We start from the raw sequence: 19,267 nt of genomic DNA, 5'->3' as shown, positions 1-19,267 counted from the left end.
ACACAAGAGGCCAGATGGAGACCAAGGGTTTCACAAGAAACTGATCTTTACTCAACAAAGTTCTACACAAGTGGAATCTCACGCCACCTTGGCGCCAGTCCCCAGCACAGCACAGTAACAAATGGACAGACCCTGGAGCCCGCAGGAAGAAAAGGATGAGGGGAAGGGGGGATGTGGGAACGAGAGGGACTGCAGATCGAGGCCAGTCAGGGTCTGCAGCCCTAGGCAAGGGAAAAAGGTTGAGAAGCTGAAACTTCATTGTGCAAAAATCAACCAAAATAAATTAAAAAATTAAATAGTCTTCTTAAAAAAAAAAAAAAAAAGAGAAGAACTAGAACCAGGCCCCCCATCTTGGATGGAGAAGGGGTTACCAATCCCATCAGGCAGCCAATCCACACACCCCAAGACCCAGCAGAGGATTCTCCAAAGCACTGGAATTACCAGAAAATTAAATGATTATTTTTTTTTTCTTTTCTTTTTCTACAAATGGCTTCCAGAGACCTGCTGGAGTTTCACAGCGGGGAACCAGCTGGGTTTATGGAATGTGCACCAGTGCCCCTCTGGCAGGGCCCCAGAGGGATGGATGGAGCAGGCCCCAGGACGCAGGAATCCAGTCAACCCCCACCCCAGCAAATCGCAAATTGCAAAGAGGCCCCCAAAGAAATAGAAAGCAGGGAAAAGAGAAAAGAAAACCCCAGTAAGGGGGCTGCAAGGCTTGGTTTCAGTTTCTAGGCCAAATGGGAAGTAACCACCCCTCCACCTTAGGGGAGTCTCTCCCACTGTGAAGGAATCCCCAAACAATCCCACAAGTTTCACTGTCCTAGTCTGGTGGGGTCTTAGGACTTGCTGGAACTGTGATCAGGAAGTCCCAGGGCCAGAGGTGGGTAAGGGAGTATACCGCCCTTCCCTTCCTCCAAGTTTTCAGTTTCTTTCTGGCTGGCAAAACCTAAACCTTTGTCTTCTGTCACCATCAATTAAATGCCCTAGCCTGGCCCTTGTGTTAAAAGTCAGGCCTGAAAGAGTGCTCTTGGAAGCAGAGAAATGAACTGCCTTTGAAACGGACTTGCTTATAGCAGCTCTGGCTGCTCCCAGCTCTCTTCAGTGGAAAAGGTTCCATCCAGCCCAGCATCTCCGTAAGTCACTGGGGCTCAGGGGAGGGAGAAAAAATGTGACCTCTGGCCAGCCCTGGCCACTTTGGTGGTCCCAACTTTTCTGGCTGGGATGGGAGAAGGAAGGGGGACACACTGGCTGAGGCTGCCACAGAGCTGGCAAGAAGTGTGCAGAGCAGGTCCAAAGCGTGCGCGTGCTGACTGAGTGGCCCCAAGGTGGCCATCCTCTTCCCCTCACCCCCACCCCAGGGTCCCAGTGGAGGTCCCCAACCCACCCAGCCCTCCCTAATCACTGCCAATTCCGGCAAAACAGCAGAAGCTTCTTAAACTCTAGATGCAGGTTACACGGAAGGCCTTACGAGTTAACTCAGGGGTTCACTAATTCTACTGTCTCCATGCAGTCGGGGAAATGGTGGGGCGGCTGGCCCAGCCTGGCTGGCGACAGCACCCGCACATGCGTGTAGCCATGTGTGTACATGTGAGTGTACGTGTCTCTACAAGGACCCCCCTCCCCGCCTGCTTTTCCCTTGCCTCATCCTCAGCCGGATTTGGTCGGCCGTGTTGATGCCTCCCTCCCACGTGGCTGGCCCAAGTAGGCTGCCTGAGGTGACCCCAATTAGAGCAAGGGGTCCTTGCTGCTAAGAAGTCCCACCCCCCTCCCGTTTCTAGGATGAGCGTGGAGGCCCCACCCACCTGCCCACCCTCTGACCAACCTCCGGCCAGCCAAAGCAGGTAGATGGACAGGGAAGGCGTCTGGATTTGGGTCCCGCTAACTCCTCCCTAACCCCCCTCGACCAGGGCACAGCGACTTCTGGACGCAGCACGCTCCCCAGCAACCCCTCTGACAACGACGCAGACAGAAACCTGTGGGGAGAGGAGGGCGTTAGGGCCTGTGCCATCAGGGCTCCTGTGACAGCGCCAGCCCTCTGTGAACACAGGCCCCACACCTGGCAGTCGCGATGCTCGTCTAGACCCCGTAGAAGGCTGCTAGCCTCTCCTTCAGCAGTGGCGGGAACTGCTCCGAGAACTGCTGCCAGTTTTCCTCCCCGACTTGGTCTTTGAAGCCATGGAGGATCTGCAGTGAGGGAGGTGTGGTGAGGGGTGCCCCGGAGCAGGGCAAGAGGAGGGTGATCTCAGTCTCTCCCCACCCGCCACCTCCCAAGACTAGATTAGGGCCCAGCTGGGGGGCCTCACCTTATAAAACATGTCCCGAAGGTCATCCTTCGGGCTCACCCAGGAGGCTACAGCATCGCAGAAGAAAATAAAGTCCTGAAACGTGACGGATCCCGTGTGAGGGTCCGTCCAAGCCCAGTCCCAGCGCCTTCCCTCCGAGCCCAGCTGCCCCAACCTGCACGACGCCCCCAGGATTGACGCCTATCATCATGCAGATCCCACGGAAGGCCGAGTCCTTCTCCTCGTTGTCCCTGATGTTCCTGAGGGACGTGCACCTGGTTTGGTGGAGTGGGGGGGGGGGGGAGGGGGGAGGTAAGCGGTGGGGAATCAGCCCCTGGGGCTGGGGCACCGTGGACATCTATGGGGGACACTGGGGAGCGGCGGCAGGTCAGTGGGTGGTGGGGCTGGGCTGGGGGAAACAGGAGGTCAGGGCTCAGTGGGGCTGGATTGTGTATCCATGGGTGGGCAGGGCAGGGCTGGATGGGTACTGGTGAGGGATGGGGTGGGGCCCCACCCGGGTGGGCACACACCAAGGCCGGATGAACTGCTGCAGCATGGGGGCCACCTCCTGCGGGCACACGTAGCCCAGGCGGCCGATGGTGATGGCTGGAATGGCAGAGGGACTCGTCAGGCGACCTGCAACCCCGAGCGGCCCGGGTACGTGGCGGGGCCTCCAGCACGAGGCGCCAGCCCCACCCCACGGGCCCCAAGGGAACAGCTCCTGCCAGCTGTTTGGGTCCCCAAGCTTGGCCCAGTCAGGGTCTCCTCCCCATCCAACTTGGGTCTCTCCCAGGTCTCCCCTTAGGCCAACATCCTTCCCAGGCCTCCACCCACTGCCCTATTCCCATTACCCTCCCTGGGTCTTTCCCAAGATCTCTTTGTCAGCTACTGACTGGGAAGCCCCACCCCCGGGAGGCTGCCAGTGGCTCAGGCCTGCTGCCCACCTGTGTTTTCCAGCAGTGTCTTGGGTGTGTTGGGCCGGTTGATGATCTCCACCAGATTGTTGAGGACCATCTGCACATAGGGCTGCATCTCTGCCCCTAGGGAACAGAAGAATCAGAGCCCTGCGTGGCCCACAGCACCCACACCGACCCTAGTCGCATCCAGACACTGGCTAACCAGTGAGTGAGCAAAAAGCCATCTCTAGATGTCTGCAGTCCAGGATCCGTGGCCAACCAGAGACAGACCTGCACCCACCCAACACCAGAAGCCTCCCTGGAGTCACTGCTGGACACCAGGGTGAGACTACACCACCCCATCTCCCTATGGGGTAGGCAGGGCCAGGGGAACCTTCAGAGAAAGTCTCCCAACGGATCCCAGTGGGGCTTTCAGTCAGTTGCTTGTAGAGGAAGGAGGTGATGATGAGTCCAATAAGAACAGGCCTCCTGTCCCTGTGCCTCTTTGGAGAAGCCAGTTACACATGGTCTTTCAGCCATCTGTCCCCATCTCAGATGAAAATGTTCAGAGGTGTCCCCTCATCCCTGGCCAATCAGCACCTGCCTCAAGGAGCACCAGGGCCCTCAAGAGCAGTGGTCCCCAGCCTTTTTGGAAACCAGGGACTGGTTTCGTGGAAGATAATTCTTCCACAGACTGGGGTGGGATGGTTTCAGGATGATTCAAGCACGTTACATTTACTGTGCACTTTACTTCTGTTATTATTACAGCAGCTCCACCTCAGGTCATCAGGCATTAGATGCCAGAAGCTGGGGACCCCTGCTCTAGAGGGAACCTGTTGATCAGGGTTCCCTGCCACCAGGCTGGGAACAAGCCAACGGGAAGGGAAAGGGCCTGCCCACCTATGGGCACTTACCCATCTGCATGCAGATCTCACCAATGGCCCAGGTGGCATTGTTGCAGACAGAGATGAACTCGGGGTTCAGGTTGGTGCCCAGGATGGGCATGAACTCAGCTGGTGGGGAGAAAGAGGGGTGCTAAGCAGAGGGGCCAGCCAGGGTGAAGCCTCCGGAAACCCGAGGGGCAGGCCCCATCAGACAGTACGAATACATCCCAGTTCGGTCACAGTACTCCCAGGTTGTCATCTCCATCACTTGAGGCCAGGGCTGGGGTCATAGGGTGGGGACGCAATGGGTGTCGTACCGATACAGGGCTTGACATGGATGAAGCAGGCTTTGGTGAGGTCTCCCAGGAGGGCGAAGGAGCTCTGCCGGACCTCAGGCATCGAGTCCTGGGGGTCAGAGGAGGGTCAGTGTGGCAGGGCTCCCCTTCCCCCAACCAGCTAGCGGCACAGTTCTTAGAGCATGAGCTGATCCTGCCTCTTCCTAGCACCAAGGCTGCAGGCCCATCTGAAGATCCAGGACTCAGGGGCACATGAATGAGTGCCCTGCGCAGGATACCACTTAGAACTGCCGCCCATACTGATATGCTGGGGGTGGGGAAGTGATGTTGGAGAAGCTTCTGCTTTCACATTTCCTATTTTCTACTTTTTAATTTCCTATTCTGTTGACTTTTTCAATGAGATTTTACTCATGTCTCATTTGAATCACTTTCTAAAATAATCACCAGCTCTTTTAACAAGTCCCTTCTCTTTAATATCCTCGGGGCATAACTAAGGCCCTAAGTCCACCCCAGGGAGCCCACAAAGGCTGCTGGGGGTCACCACTGTCCACTGAGAGGCCCGCGAGGGGTCCACCCACCTGCATGCACTGAAACAGCAGTGTCATGATGTTGCTACGGGCGACCAGCTGCTCCACGTGTCCACCCAGGCCCTCAGCCAGGCCACTAAGTAGGTCTAGTGCCACAATCATGAAGTCCTTGTCAGGGGCCTCATACTGCTCAGGGTGCTGGGTGTACATCTGGGCACAGAAGGGGGAGGACAGGGAGAGGGGAGTGAGCTCAGGCTGGGGCAGCAGCAGAGGGATGGATGGAGAGGTGATGGCGGTGGGCTGCTCACCATGGCCTGGGCCAGCGTCTTCTGCACCAGGGTGACGCAGCGCTGGTAGACCGGCTCACAGTAGGGCAGGAAGCCGCTCTGCAGGGCAGTGGCCACTGATGACAGGCACTGGCAGAGAGAAGGGCAGGAGAGGTGAGCTTAGGAGAGTGGAACAGGGCCACGGGAGAGGGCCTGAAGCTGACTCACCTCCAGCAGGGGGAAGAGGTCCTTGTCTTCATCTTTGAGCTCGTTCCACTTCTGAATCAGTGGAGGCATCAGCTTCTGGATGTATTCCTGGAGAGGGAGCAGCAAGTTGGGGATCCCTGGATGCAGGTGGCAGCCTGGGAACCAACATGACTCCCTCTGACTCAAGAGGCGCTCATTGTTTGAACCATGAGGCCTAGGCGCTTTCCTTTGGCTCCTGGGGTCCTTGCCAAGTAGCCAGACCTCCAGGCCCTTCTAGTTCACTCCCTTCTCACCCATCCTGAGCCCCACCCGAGTTGATGCTTCCTGCTTCCCGTGGGCCCCTGAGCTCCCCCCGCCCAGCACTTACCACGCTGTCTCATAACTGTCTGTCTCCCCTACTAGACTGAGAGCAGGGCGAGGGCAGGGGCCGGGTCTGTCTGCCTGCCTGTCGAGGTCATGGCCACGTCCCTGGCGTGCGACAAGGGTCGCCACCAGGTCACTGGATGCCGGGGAGGGGGACAGGGGGGATCAGGAGGAGGGAGCTGCTGTGGGGTCTCACCGGCTGGTTGAGGTGGTGGCCCACAGAGTCAGCCAGGGTGCCGATGGCATCATAGAGGATGAGCAGATTCTTGTGCTGGTACTTGCCGAAGGCGAAGACGAGGGTGTCTAGGATGTAGCTGAGGTAAGGCACCAGCTCCGTGCAGGCCTCCTCCTCCAAGGTGGCAAAGGCACTGGAAGGGGCAGAAGTGTTCAGTGGGCCGCCACCGGTGGGCTCTGGGTGGGGTTCAGGAAGGGGACACTCGGGATCAGCCAGTACGAATACGGTGAGAAATCAGCGCACTGTCAGGAGTCATAAGTATCATCACTTCCCGGAGGGCAGCCAGTGGGGCAGGTGAGGTGAGGTCTGTGGGGCCAGGGGTCGAGGGTCACCTGCAGGCCGCCTCCTGTACCCTCTTGTTGCCATCCAGGATTCGCTTGAGCAGCTCCGTCATCAGAGGCTTCAGGTGCATGTCGGGGGGCTGGCTAACCACCCAGTGGGCATAGCGGCTCAGGGTCCAGCAGGCGATGGAACGGACCAGGGCCTTCTTGTCCGACAGGCACTGGATGAGGTGCGGGATCAGCTCAGGCAGGTAGGGCACCATGCCCTGCATGCAGCCTGAAAGGACCGGGCACAGACGCGAGGCTGAGCCAACTGGGCCAGGCCACATCCACCCTTATGGGCAGAGGAGAAAACTGAGGCATGGAGGTTAATAACTGTCTCAGAGGCACAGAGTCAGTGAAAGGCAAGGTGGGGATGGGAAATGGCATCAGACTTCCCTGGTGGTCCAGTGGATAAGAATCTGCTTGCCAATGCAGAAGATGCAGGTTTGATCCGTGGTCTGACAAGATCCCACATGTCTCGTGGAGCAACTAAGCCCACGTGCCACAACTACTGAAGCCCACGCACCCTAGAGCCTGTTCAGTTCAGTTCAGTCGTTCAGTCGTGTCCAACTCTGCAACCCCATGAATCACAGCACGCCAGGCCTCCCTGTCCATCACCAACTCCCGGAGTTCACTCAGACTCACGTCCATCGAGTTGGTGATGCCATCCAGCCGTCTCATCCTCTGTCGTCCCCTTCTCCTCCTGCCCCCAATCCCTCCCAGCATCAGAGTCTTTTCCAATGAGTCAACTCTTCACGTGAGGTGGCCAAAGTACTGGAGCCCACAACAAAAGAAGCCACCTCAATGAGAGGCCCCTGCTTCAACGAGTAGACTCTGCTTGCAACAACTACAGAAAGCCTTCGCAGCAACAAAGACCCAGCAGCCAAAATACATAAATAAATACTTTCCTTTCCATCAGCTCTACCCCATCCCAGGGCTTGTGCTGTCATCTGGTTACTCTATGTGCTCAGTCGTGTTCAATTCCTAGCGACCCCATGGATTGTAGCCTACCAGGCTCCTCTGTCCATTGGATTCTCTAGGCAAGAATACTGTACTGGGTAGTCATTTCTTCCTTAAGAGGATCTTCCCAACCCAGGGATCAAACCCACGTCTCTTCCATCTCCTGCACTGGCAGGTGGATTCTCTACCACTGGGACACTTGGGAAGCTACCTGGTCACTAGTTCATAGATGGCTGGGCTGCAGAGTTAACTCAGCCTTTATGGGCAGCAGCAACCCAAGTGGACAGAAAGCACCTTTCTTTTGAAACCTTTCTTAGATGTCTGTGACTTTTTCCCCCTACTTTTCATCTTCCCTTTCTAAAAAAAAACTCTGAATGTGTCTGTCTCTTTTTTCACTGCAGATCACAAGTAACAGCATACCCCTTGATCATCCCAGCCCTGAGATCTATTTTTACCAGTTCAGGGTCAATTCCTTGAGATCTTTCCCATTAAAATGAAGAACACTTCACATGTTACAGCAGACCTGGGTGCTGAGGTAGTCGTGTGTGTCTCCTATCACAGATCTGGAAAGCCCTCTGGCAATTCACCCTGTGCACACCATCAGGACAAAGGGAGCCAGAAAAGTGAAGGAAACACCAACTCTGCACACTTCTGATCCTGGCAGGCCAGCCTCGCAGTCAGAGCAGGTTTGAGGCCTAGCTTCATCCCAGGTGACAAGAGAAGTGGTGTAATTCTCTTTGCAGCTGAGTTTCAAGAAACCTACCTCCTCAGGTGGTGCGAAGCCCACAGGACAGGGCTGCCTGTTATTACCGTTGCTGGAATTATGCTTAAGACCTCATGGAACTGCCTTTCTTTGAGAATTAAGGAGAGGACTTGCATTTGGGGGTCCCTTTCAGGCCTTTTGGCTGAGGTGGTTGTTGTTTAGTCACTAAGTCTTGTCCGACTCTTTGCGACCCCATGGACTATAGCCCGCCAGGCTCCTCTGTCCATAGCATTTCCCAGGCAAGAATACTGGAGTGAGTTGCCATTCCCCCCTCCAAGGGATCTTCCCAACCCATGGATCGTGCCTGCGTATCCAGCATTGACAGGTGGATTATTTACCACTGAGCCACCTAGGAAGCCTATTCTTGGGCTGAGGGAAAGATTCAAATCCCTGAGCTGCTTGGAGTGGGGTGAGCAGGCCGCTGGAGAGAACCTGGGGATAGCCTCGCCCCCACCAGCCCTCCCTGAGCCAGCCCCATCTCACACCAGCATGAGGCTCAGAGGTCACACGCAGTCAGGCTGGAGGGTCACTTACCCTCAGCAATGGCACCCAGCACCAGGATGCCTGACTCCTTGACCACCCACTCGGGGTGGAAGAGGAGGTCCTTGAGCAGGGGGAGCAAGTGGGGCAGCAGTTCCTCCCGGAAGACGTTGGCCAGGACATCCAGTGCAGCCGCCGAGCACTTCCCTGGGGCGGGAGAGGAAATCGGGGAGGGGGGTGGGGCTCAGGGAGGCACATGGGGCAGGCCACCAGCCCTCCTTTCTGTAACCCCTGGGATCCGAGGTCGTGATTTGAATCTTTGTGATTTGCTCTGCATAGGCTCCCTCCCTCTGAGAGGGAGCCCAGGGCCTGCTGTCCCCTACTCCCCACTTCATACCACAGGCCAGGCCACTCACTCAGATTCCAGTCGGACAAAGCGTCGTCGTCATCATCGTCCTCCGCGTCCTCTGAGCCATCAGGCCGCTCAGCCTCATGGGGCAGCGTCACCGTGCGAGACTTGTGGAAACGTGGCTTGATGTCCTGTTCACTGTCAGGGACAGCCTCATCCTCCTCAACATCCCCCTGTGGAATCAGGCAGATGGCTGAGACCCCCAGAGGCCCCCAGAACCCCAGCCTTCCTTCACCCTGCCCGTGACTGGTAGTCAGCCCTAGCTAACCTTCAGCAGGATGATGTCGATTTCTGAGTACTTCATCCCTTTTACCAGAATGGGGATCAGCCTGTTGGGAGAGAGGCTGTTAATCAGGATGCAGGGGCCCTAGAGACAGCTTACAGCCTGGGGAAGAGGAAGTGGAGAGGAGTTGCAAGCAGGAGCATCAAGGCGCCGATGGGTAGACCATACATGCTGATTCCATTTGTCCTGCATCCATTAACTTCCCTTAGTGGGCACTATTCCCAACAGAGTCTCAGCCACTGTGACTGAGTCAGAGCTGACACTACTCCTAGCTCCACAGGAATGTTCTTGATCCAGACCCCTGGCCACTCAGTGAATTCCAGGCCCCCACACATGCTGAGAAGCTTGGAATAGGGTCTGACCCCTTGATGTTTAGTTGCTAAATCCTGTCCAACTCTTTTGCAACCCCACAGATTGTAGCCCACCAGGCTCCTCTGTTCATGGGATTCTCCAGGGAAAAACACTAGACTGGGTTGCCATTTCCTTCTCCAGGGAATCTTCCTGACCCAGGGATCACACCTGTGTCTCCTGCATTGGTAGGCTTGTTCTTTACCACTGAGCCACCAGGGAAGCCTGATTCCTAACATGCCATAAAGCAGTGACACACGGCCCTGCCCTGTCACCAGGGACTTCCTGGCATGGGGCCAGGTTGGGGAGCTAACAGGCAGGGCAGCCTCCCCAACTCCACTGGAACCCATGCACCTCAGGATCAGAGATTTTGACTAGAGTCTTCACTGAGCTGGGGACAGACAAGTGATTCAAGTTGATCAAAGAGGATCAGCCCTAGAACTTTTACAGAGACACTGTAAAAGAGTAATGTAAAGAGAGACTGTCTTTACTCTGAGGTTCCCAAGCTAGAAGGCTGCAGAAAGTACTACCATGAGGGCAGGCTGTGCCTGAGAACAAAGTAGACACAGAGGAAGTAGATCTGAGCCCAGACGGGCTGCCGTTCACATCCTTTGAGCACCTGGATCCAGCTATGCCTGAAGCCTCTGTTGCCTTTTTTTCCCCTTTGGCTGTGCCAGGTTTTAGTTGGGGCACACAGGATCTTCACTGTGACATGAGGGGTTTTTAGCTGAGGCATGTGGGATCTAGTTCCCTGACTAGGGACCTAAACGTGGGCCTCCTGCATTGGGAGCAAGGAATTTTAACCACTGGACCACCAGGGAAGTCCCTCTGTTGATTTCATCTTTTCCACCTATAACTTAACATAATTTTTAATCCATTAAAGCTACATACCTACCATTTGCAAAATAAACGCACACAGGAATAAAAGCAAACCAAGACAGTTGATTGGGATGGGCTAGCACAGAAGGGAAGGCAGAGGGGTGGAGTCTGGGGTGGACAGAGGGCAGGAGCAGCACTCACTGGACCAAGTGGGAGGCCAAGACTTCCTTGCAGATGGGCTGCTCGGCCAGCGTCAGCCAGAACTCACAGGCCTCAAGGGCCACGTTCTCATCGTGGTCCTGGGTCCTCTGCAGCATGTACTGGGGTGGGGTAGGAGAAAGACTAAGGCCAGGCCTGGTGAGGGGTGGCTCCCCACGAGCCTCCCACCCCACAGCACTGCCATGGGCTGGCCCTGGCCAGGTGTACCTGGATGATGCTATGCATGTGGGGGATGAGCCTGTCAATCCGCACTTCCAGCAGCATCACTAGTGCACGGCACACATTCTTCCGCACCTCAGGGTCATCGTCCACAGCCAGGGCAAACAAATGCTGCAGGGGATCCGGGGTCAGCTGCCGCTGGGCCCTCAGCCCTCTCCCTACACTCCCCAGCCCATGGCCTACCTCAATGAAGGTGTCAATGTTGTCCATCAGCGCCTGGGCCCGGTCCATGATGAACTGATTCACACAGGCGATGGCATGGGACCTGGCAGGGAGTGGGTCAGCACATGGGTCACCCCCAATCCCACCCATCCTTCCCCCTCCCAACCCCCTGAAGACCCCCACCCACCGGATCTTGGGGCTACAGTGCTTGAAGAACTGGAGGAACTTGGGGATCATGATGTTGAGGGGCCTGTTGAGGGCATCGCTGTCCAGCAGTTCAGACGAGTCCTCACAGATTTTCTGCAGGGCTCCGAAGGCTCCCTGAGTGGAGAGCAGCAGACACATGGGCAGGAGTCCCAGTCGGACCCCAGCTCCCGCTTAGGCAGGCAGGCCGTGGCTGGTCGCCTACCTCACAAGTATTGTAATCCTCCGAGTTGAGAAGGTTGCACAGCTGGGGCAGCAGCTCGGGCCACATCTGCAGCTCACCCTTGGAAGCGATGGTGGTGATGAGAATGCCTGGGGCGGCCGGGAAAGGAGGCTGCCTCAGGCTAGGTGCAGGCCTGCGTGGCACCCCGGCCCTCCCTGCTGTGCTATCATTCCACCAGCACACACGCTGTAAGCCCTGCTGCTGCTGCTGCTGCTGCTGCTAAGTCCTTCAGTCATGTCCGACTCTGTGGGACCCCATAGATGGCAGCCCACCAGGCTTCCCCGTCCCTGGGATTCTCCAGGCAAGAACACTGGAGTGGGTTGCCATTTCCTTCTCCAATGCATGAAAGTGAAAAGTGAAAGTGAAGTCACTCAGTTGTGTCCAACTCTTAGCGACCCCATGGACTGCAGCCTACCAGGCTCCTCCATCCGTGGGATTTTCCAGGCAAAAGTACTGGAGTGGGGTGCCATTGCCTTCTCCGCTGTAAGCCCTACACACACTTTATTCTTTTTTTCTTTTTTTTGGTCACGTGGCACGTAGGATCCTAGTTCCCAGACCAGGAATCAAACCCCTGCCCCCTGCACTGGAAGCACAGAGTCTTAACCACTGGACTGCCAGGGAAGTCCCCTACACACTTTTGAGATTCTCTTTGTCTTTCTGTATGCCAGGCCTGTCTCAGGCCCTGAGACACAGCACAGAACTAAACACAAAATCCCTGCCTTTAGGAGCGGATCTGTCTAGTGAGGGAGGCTGCCTGGGATAAAGATAAATCAGTAAAAGTCCTGGGAGGCGAGATGCCAAGAGCTGAGGGAGGAAATGGAACTGAGAAAATAGTTAGGAAGGACTCAGGGTGAAGGTAACAGTTTTTAATTTGGAGGCTCAAGAAGGCCTTATTGGGTGACACCTTGCTATCTGAGCAGAGACCTGAGGAGGTGGGGGAGAAACTGTCTAGGTCCCTGGGGAAAGAACATCTCAGGCAGAGGGATCAGCAGGTATAAGAAGTCCAGGGACATGCACAGAATTGGTGTGCTCCAAGACGGATGGTAAGGAGCCAGCGGGGCTGAGCAGAGGACGATAGGGAGAGTGGCAAGAGATGAGGGCTGGGACGGGGAGGAGGCACGTCGTGCAGGGCCACAGTGGCTTCAGGGAGGACCACATCCTGCTTATTAGAGACCCAAGTTGTGAAGTGCACGGACTCTGGAGCAGTCTGGCAGCTGAGCTGAATATGGGTGATGTCAGTGCAGAGATAGTATATTTAGAGCCAAGAAGTGGCAGTGTTTCCCAAAGGCGGGGGAAGCTACCATCGCCAACACTCCAGATGACCCTGGTTCACATGTCTGCTGGGAAAGGCATTCCCTGCAGTGGGCAGACTGGCAATGCAGTCCCCAGGCCCATCCCTGTCTGTGTGACCTTGGCCACATTACCTAAGGGCTCTATGACTCAATGGGAATAAGGATCCCCACCCGCCTGGGACTTCCCTGGCAGTCCAGTAGTTAGGATGCCACAATTTCACTGCCTGGGGTTCAACTCCTGGTTGGGGAACTAAGATCCTACAAGCTTAGGGTGATTGGGAGGCTTCAGTGATTTAACTCAAGTACTTAAGAGCAGAAACTGGTGCCGAAAATGAGTTTGCTAAGTCCAGTTCCTCTTGGTGGCCTCAGAGAAGGCTAAGGGTCACTTTGAACAAAGACAACAGGCCCCAAGATCAACACTTCCAGCAGGTCCAGTAGCTAGCTCAAATTTTTAATACCATCTTTTTGTCTTTATTGCATTTATGATTAAGGCTACCTTCCCTTTGAAAGTGAAAATGTCCAAGGCTCAGTCATCTCTGACTCTGTGTAGTTCATGACGCTCCTCTGTCCATGTAATTCTCCAGGAAAGAATACTGGAGTGGGTTGCCATTCCCTTCTCCAGGGGATCTTTCCAACCCAGGAATCAAACCTGCATCTCCCAAAACTATCTGAGCCACCAGGGAAGTCTACCCTGCTGTACAGAGCAAGCAAATCTGTCTCCCCTTCCCACATTTCTTTTGCCATGCTGCATGGTTTGCAGGATCGTAAGGCTCCTGACCAGGGATTGAACTCCAGAACCCTGCAGTAACAATCCTAACCACTGTCTTGTTTTAAATAGTTATATACAATTCCCACTTAAAAGTAATATTTAAAGTTGATATAGAATTAAATTTTAAAATTTTAAGTCAGTTATATGTCAGTTATATCTCAGGGGAATTCCCTGGCTATCCAGTGGTGGTTAGAATCACGTTTTCATTGCTAAGGGCATAGGTTCAATCACTGGTAGGGGAACTTATTAATTAATTAATTAAAATTAATGAATTACTAATGAAATAAAAATTACATCTCAGTAAATCTGAGGGGGGGAAGTAAGTTGGGAACAATAGTAGGGCTGGTGTTTATCAGTAGTGAAAAGGCTGAAGGTAAAATTGCTTGAAAGTTCTTAGTCCTCCTCCTATAACTTCCTCAGGCAGTATTTTGGAGACAGGAAGGTTCCAACACAAACCTAACCCACATTTCTCCTAAGTTATCATTGGTCAGTTAGCAGAGAGCCCTCATATTTTAGTCTGCTATATCCTTGGAGCTAACAGAAAATTCTGGATGCTGAGTGACTGCCTAAGAAGTAAGAACAGCTGTTTTGGGAGGGAGTGGTTCAGAGCATGGACCTCATTTGGTCACTTCTGAGCTCTGTTACTGGCCAGACAAAGCCTCTTCACATCTATGTGCCTCAGTTTTCACATCTGTAAAATGGGAGCAGTAACAGTACCACCAACCGATGGTGCTGGAACATTCAGTGAATCAACATAATTAACATATTGAGAAGGTTCTTGGCCAAGAGTGCCAGCTCAGAGCATCATCAGAGGCCAACTGCCACTGCGCTCTCTCACCTATGGTGGCCCGGATGAGCGAGGAGGCGTCGCCAATGTTGTTGAGACATTCCTGTTTGATGAAGTCGGCCACAGGCGGTGGAAAGCTCTGGTAATGTGCCTTCACGTTGTTCTTGAGGATGAGGCCACTGAGAGAGCGAGTTGGCTCATCTGTGGGAAGAGGGCTGGGGCTCAGGAGACCACAGAGGAGAAAGTGGGGTCCGCCTTGGGTAGAGGGGCGCCAAGGGCATACCTTCCGATTTAAGTCTTGTCAGGACGAATATCAGGTAGTTGTTGAAGTCAGGAAACTGGTTCAGTTGTTTGAGTTTCTGCTAGGTTGTTAAGGGTCTTGGCAGACAGGGACCCCCACTCTTACTGCCATATAACCTCTGACTGCTGGGATTGGGCAGCCAGCTCCTGGGACCCCACATGTCAACCCCCATGCCCAGAGTAAGGAAGCATTTCAGACACATGAGATTCATACAGCAGACAGGGGAAGATGCCTCAGCTTCCCACCACTCCTGAAGATCTGGCCAGAGCAGGAGAGGGTGAACAAACTCTGCTGTATCTGAAAATTAGCAGAGGCTACTCAGCTCTGCTGCTGCTAAGTCGCTTCAGTCGTGTCCGACTCTGTGCGACCCCATAGACGGCAGCCCACGAGGCTCCCCCGTCCCAGGGATTCTCCAGGCTAGAACACTGGAGTGGGTTGCCATTTCCTTCTCCAATGCATGAAAAGTGAAAAGTGAAAGTGAAGTCGCTCAGTCCTGTCCGACTCTTAGCAACCCCGTGGACTGCAGCCCACCAGGCTCCTCCGTCCATGGGATTTTCCAGGCAAGAGTGCTGGAGTGGGGTGCCATTGCCTTCTCCGATACTCAGCTCTGCTCACTAGCAATTCAACACAGCATACTTTTTTTTCTTAAAGGGACCTCACACTTTCAAGTGAAATTTGCTTACAGTATATATAAATAGATTAAAAGTTTAACAGTATTTTAAACGACCAACTGAAAAAAGGAAATTTTACTCACGAACCTAAAGCCAAGCACCAGCAAAAAGTGTCTCCCTCTCTGCTGGGAAAGGGACCCAAGAATTCTAATCCTTAATTCTTTGCCGAAGTCCGCTCCTGCCTCAGCAGAAAGAGTCTGGGAACTTGGGATTCGACCCCTTCCTCTCCGGGAGATGCACTTGTCGGCCCGGTCCCCCCAGACCAAGAAGGAAGTAAGGATACATCCTGCACGATGCGCTGCGTGGCTGTGTTAGGCGACTGCGAGTCTTTGAGCAGCTGAAGGACCTGCTGGAGGCCTTGCTCGTCTGGCTGCCAGTCCATGGCGCAAGGCGAACTGCGGGGGTAGGGGCCGGGATCAGCACCGTACCTCGGAGGCTCTGTGGCAGTCCCAGGCTGAGCCCCTGCTGAGGTGATGGCGGCGGCGGCGGTAGCAGGACTGGAGCGTCCTCGGCGGACGGGCGGAGGCCTCCGATCCACGCCCGCCCAAGTGCGGGGTCCCCGCCAGCTGCGCCATCCACGGCCACGCAGTCGCGGGCTCGGGAGCGCGGGCGGGGGTATGTGGAAGCGGGCCATGCGAGGCGGCGGCGGGACCCGGAGAATCCTCATCCCACCCAACGCCGGGCCTTCGTCCCACCTCGGCCCATGCCGCCGCGCTTGGCTGCGGGCCCTAAGGCTTCCACTTCCCTTGAGGCTGCTCGGCGAGGACCCAGCCACCTCCCCATTCAGGGGCCCTGCCCCAGAACACGACAGCGCCCCAGCCCCCCTGGTCTTTCCCGTGCCGGCAGGCAGTCCAGCGATTCCCCTAATCAGACCCAGAGCAGTCGACAGACAGGTCCCCGATGCCTCTCCAAATGAGAGTCAGCAAAGGCCCGCCTATTCGACAACAGAAGCCCCCTGGACGAGTCCCTGTCGCTTCCCCAATCAGGTCTGGCCAAGCCTCCCCCCACACCGTTCCAACAACCCCACGCCCCAGTCAGCACTAACTCCCACTGATGGATCACTACTGCTTCCCCCAATCAAGTTGGACCAAGCCCCCCACCACCTCTAGCCGGCAAACGTCTTCGTCCGAGCCCTGCAGCTCCCCCGTTAGGCCTGGCCAAATACCCCCGAAGCATTTCCCCCAAATGCACCCAGCTACGCCTCGCAGTCAGAGCCAGCAAAGCCCTCTAGGCCGAAGTCTCACGCCCCTCCCTATCAAGGCCCAAAACCGCCGCCCCCAACTTTTCAACGCGGCCTCCCAGTCAGACCCAACCAAGCCCCGCCGAAACAGACCCACACACACACCCGATCCTCGCGACGTCCCCTAATCAGGCCCTAAGCAGTCCCCATACACTTCCCCAATCAGACCCCCTCCAGCCCGACCCCAGCCGCCCCAGTGGCCCAATTTTCGCGGCACCCGGACCTGGCCCGGCTCCGAGGCCCCACCCCCTAAGCCAGGCTCGGTTCCCCCATCCCCCGCCCCGGCCCATTCTCGCTGCCTCTCCAATTGGGCCCAACTAGGTTCTCGGCCTTTCTTGGTCAGGCGCGGCCCCGACGCCCGGGCCGCGCGCAGCGCAGGCCCGGAGCCCGGCGGGGGTCGACGAAAGCCAGGGCCAAGCCGGTCGGGGTCCGGGTGAGACTCACTTACCCGGCCTCGGGCGGCAGCAGCGAGGCCTTAAGCTGCGGCTTCTCCTGAGACTCGCGCGGAAGGAGGGAGCCAAAGAGAGGGAGTAAAAAAAAAAAAAAAAAAGAAAGAAAGAAAAAGAAAACGCGGCTGTATATGAACCGCGGCGGCTTCCGTACGCCGTTCAAATAGGCCTAAATGACCCAATCGCGGGAAGCAGCGGTCGCACGTGGCCTGGCACCAGGGAGACCTAGGCCCCGCCGAGATCGGGTCACGTGACCAAAGAGCCGGCGGCCCTCTAGGCCTCTCTGGCCAGCTGGTCCTCCCACCGTCTCGTTTTCTCAGCCTCGCTCGCTGGCTTGACAGGAGCTCTTTGCTGGAAACGAGTTTGGTGGCGCGCGGGACTTTTAGGTATAACTCCCCTCAGCCAGAACCATCTTCACTTTGTCACCAACCCCCCTACCCCTCCCCCAGAATTGAACTGTGCCTTCCTCCCCCATTCTGAGAGTACTTAGCAGGAGTACTGTGCGAGCAAAGAGTTGAGGGGACAGAGCCTAGGGTGGACTTTATACCCCATAGACAAAGGAGGGAGAGCCAGACAAAGGGAGTGCCTGAGACTGGCTGGGTTCCTAAAGAAGCCTCTGCCATATTTTGCGTTACCTATTTACAGTGCTGTTTGACAAATATATAAGGCACCCTACGAGGACATAAAATTTTAAACGAAGTGAAATAATAAACACTAGAGCAAAAGACCTAACTCTTTTCTCTACCTGACTCAGAATGAGGTGAAACAATTCAGGAAATTTAAGGACAGGAAGATGAAAAGAAAAAAGACATTCCGTGATTCTTGCACCTTCTGAGGACAAAGTAGGGCACCTCTTTTCCAGGAGCAGGAGAGTCCCGGTTCCTCCTCTCCCAGCCCACCCCCATCCACGTCTCCACCCTGCTGACAAAAAAGGTGGGCGACGTTCTGCCACTCCAACTTTAGTTTCTCCATTTGTCGAACAGATACAAGACTAGTTTGCTGGGTTAGAGATAATCCAAGTTAAGCATTACAAAACCTGAAGTAAATTGTTCCTCAAAAACGTGGTTTCTACTCCCCGAGGTTCAAGGTGGTCCTTTTACTGCATTTGGACCCTTCCTAAACCAACATTTACTGAATCAACTAGGGCTCTAATCCCAAAGGACATCCCAGTCCTGCCCTGAAGGCCGTTTTGGCCTGCGGGGAGGCACAGGTTAACTCTAGCCCCAGACTGGAAGGAGACAGATTTCTCAGTCCACTTGCCCTTGGCAATGTCAGTCCTGGCTCCGTTCATTCATGAAAAATAGATACCTAAGGCCTCTCTTGACGAAAACCGAGGCCGCCAGGATTTGGGGCGAGTCAGTTGAATCCACACTCCACTCTAAGAGTCAGGATCCCAAAGAAGCAGACGAGTCCCACCTCAGCCGGCTCCGCTGAACAGGAACTGGGTTTGAGAGACACGCGCCGAAAGCCGCCTACGCACGCGCAATGCTCTTCCCTCGTGCGACCTGAGGGCTTAGAACTACGAATCCCATCCTGCCTTGCGCAGGCGTCGCCGAGCTTACGAACTCTGGCTGCGACTCAAACCTGAGGGGTCTAGAGACTTTCTGGAGTTGTGTGTTGAGCAGGACGAACGAGGTTGAGGGGCGGTGACTAGATTTGGAGGTTGAGGGAGAGGGTGCAAATCAGTTTTCTGCTCAGCGTTAGGGGTTGCCTCAGAAAGGGTCGGGTAGGGAGCGAGTTGGAGATGCAGGAGAGAATTTGTTAATGCTCACCCCCCCCCCCCCTTTTCTTTACTTTCTTTCCTTTTTTGCCCGCAGAGTGTGACATCCGGGGAGTCTTAGTTCTCTGACCAGGGATTCATTCTGTGCCCCCTGCAGTGGAAGTGCGGAGTGTTAACCACTGGATCTCCAAGAAAATGCCCCTCCCCCTACTTTTGATATGTCAAGTTTCCAGCGGCTCTGCGCAGGCTTTGTGGGGAGGAGTCGGGGAAGAAGAATGTGAGCGCTGCTGCCAGTATGATCCACAGTATCGGCCCTCATATGATCACGGGTCTTTTTCTCTTCCCCAGATGGTGGGTTTCAGTACTGAATCGAAAAATCGGAAAGAAAGAAAGAAAAAAAAAAAAAGCCCGCTGATTTCTTATGCACCTAGTGCCTGTCAGTGTATAAATGGTATTCTCACGACAGCCCTGTACACAGCAAACTTACTTCAACTAGAAGAGCTCAGTGCAAAAAAGAAATTCAAAAAATTGGAGCCAAAACAGGAATCTGAGATAAGAGACAAACACATCTCAGTTTACAACAGCCTCCCTGCCTGAGCACATCACATTGCACCCACATTTCAAGATATTTCTCAAACAAGGTCCCCAGACACAAAGCAACTGCTTCACC

At 55.0% G+C, this 19,267-nt stretch overlaps 1 protein-coding gene and 2 non-coding genes across 10 annotated transcripts; all 3 read right to left on the bottom strand.

Annotated features, from left to right (window-relative positions):
• Positions 1-28: 28 nt before the first annotated feature.
• Positions 29-18,326, bottom strand: TNPO2 (transportin 2). Of its 8 annotated transcripts, XM_070792731.1 has the most exons (26): positions 18,186-18,320; positions 16,877-16,920; positions 15,472-15,583; positions 14,500-14,575; positions 14,268-14,417; positions 11,351-11,457; positions 11,129-11,262; positions 10,963-11,044; positions 10,768-10,890; positions 10,543-10,661; positions 9,160-9,220; positions 8,899-9,064; positions 8,537-8,689; positions 6,289-6,514; positions 5,918-6,089; positions 5,380-5,466; positions 5,194-5,301; positions 4,937-5,095; positions 4,380-4,467; positions 4,093-4,191; positions 3,227-3,322; positions 2,813-2,918; positions 2,458-2,557; positions 2,304-2,378; positions 2,057-2,184; positions 29-1,973 (listed from the first exon to the last, which is right to left on the bottom strand). In XM_070792731.1, exons 3-25 carry the CDS (start codon positions 15,568-15,570, stop codon positions 2,077-2,079), a joined length of 2,694 nt encoding a protein of 897 aa, XP_070648832.1. In that variant the 5' UTR covers positions 15,571-15,583; positions 16,877-16,920; positions 18,186-18,320; the 3' UTR covers positions 29-1,973; positions 2,057-2,076. The 8 variants fall into 8 exon arrangements, 7 of the variants coding, with proteins under 7 accessions (XP_070648832.1, XP_070648834.1, XP_070648831.1 ...); XM_070792733.1 differs by lacking the exon at positions 16,877-16,920 and having other exon boundaries at positions 18,186-18,326; XM_070792730.1 differs by lacking the exon at positions 18,186-18,320 and having other exon boundaries at positions 16,877-17,030.
• On the bottom strand, positions 4,263-4,338 carry LOC139184306 (small nucleolar RNA ZL2). Its single transcript, XR_011567893.1, has one exon. It is a non-coding gene; the product is annotated as a small nucleolar RNA ZL2 (small nucleolar RNA).
• On the bottom strand, positions 6,160-6,230 carry LOC139184296 (small nucleolar RNA SNORD41). Its single transcript, XR_011567885.1, has one exon. It is a non-coding gene; the product is annotated as a small nucleolar RNA SNORD41 (small nucleolar RNA).
• Positions 18,327-19,267: the final 941 nt, after the last annotated feature.

This window comes from Bos indicus, chromosome 7 (assembly GCF_029378745.1).
Source record: "Bos indicus isolate NIAB-ARS_2022 breed Sahiwal x Tharparkar chromosome 7, NIAB-ARS_B.indTharparkar_mat_pri_1.0, whole genome shotgun sequence".
Classification (NCBI taxonomy): domain Eukaryota; kingdom Metazoa; phylum Chordata; class Mammalia; order Artiodactyla; family Bovidae; genus Bos; species Bos indicus.
Note: the sequence above shows the minus strand (reverse complement) of the source record. Positions and strands in the feature narration are given on the sequence as shown.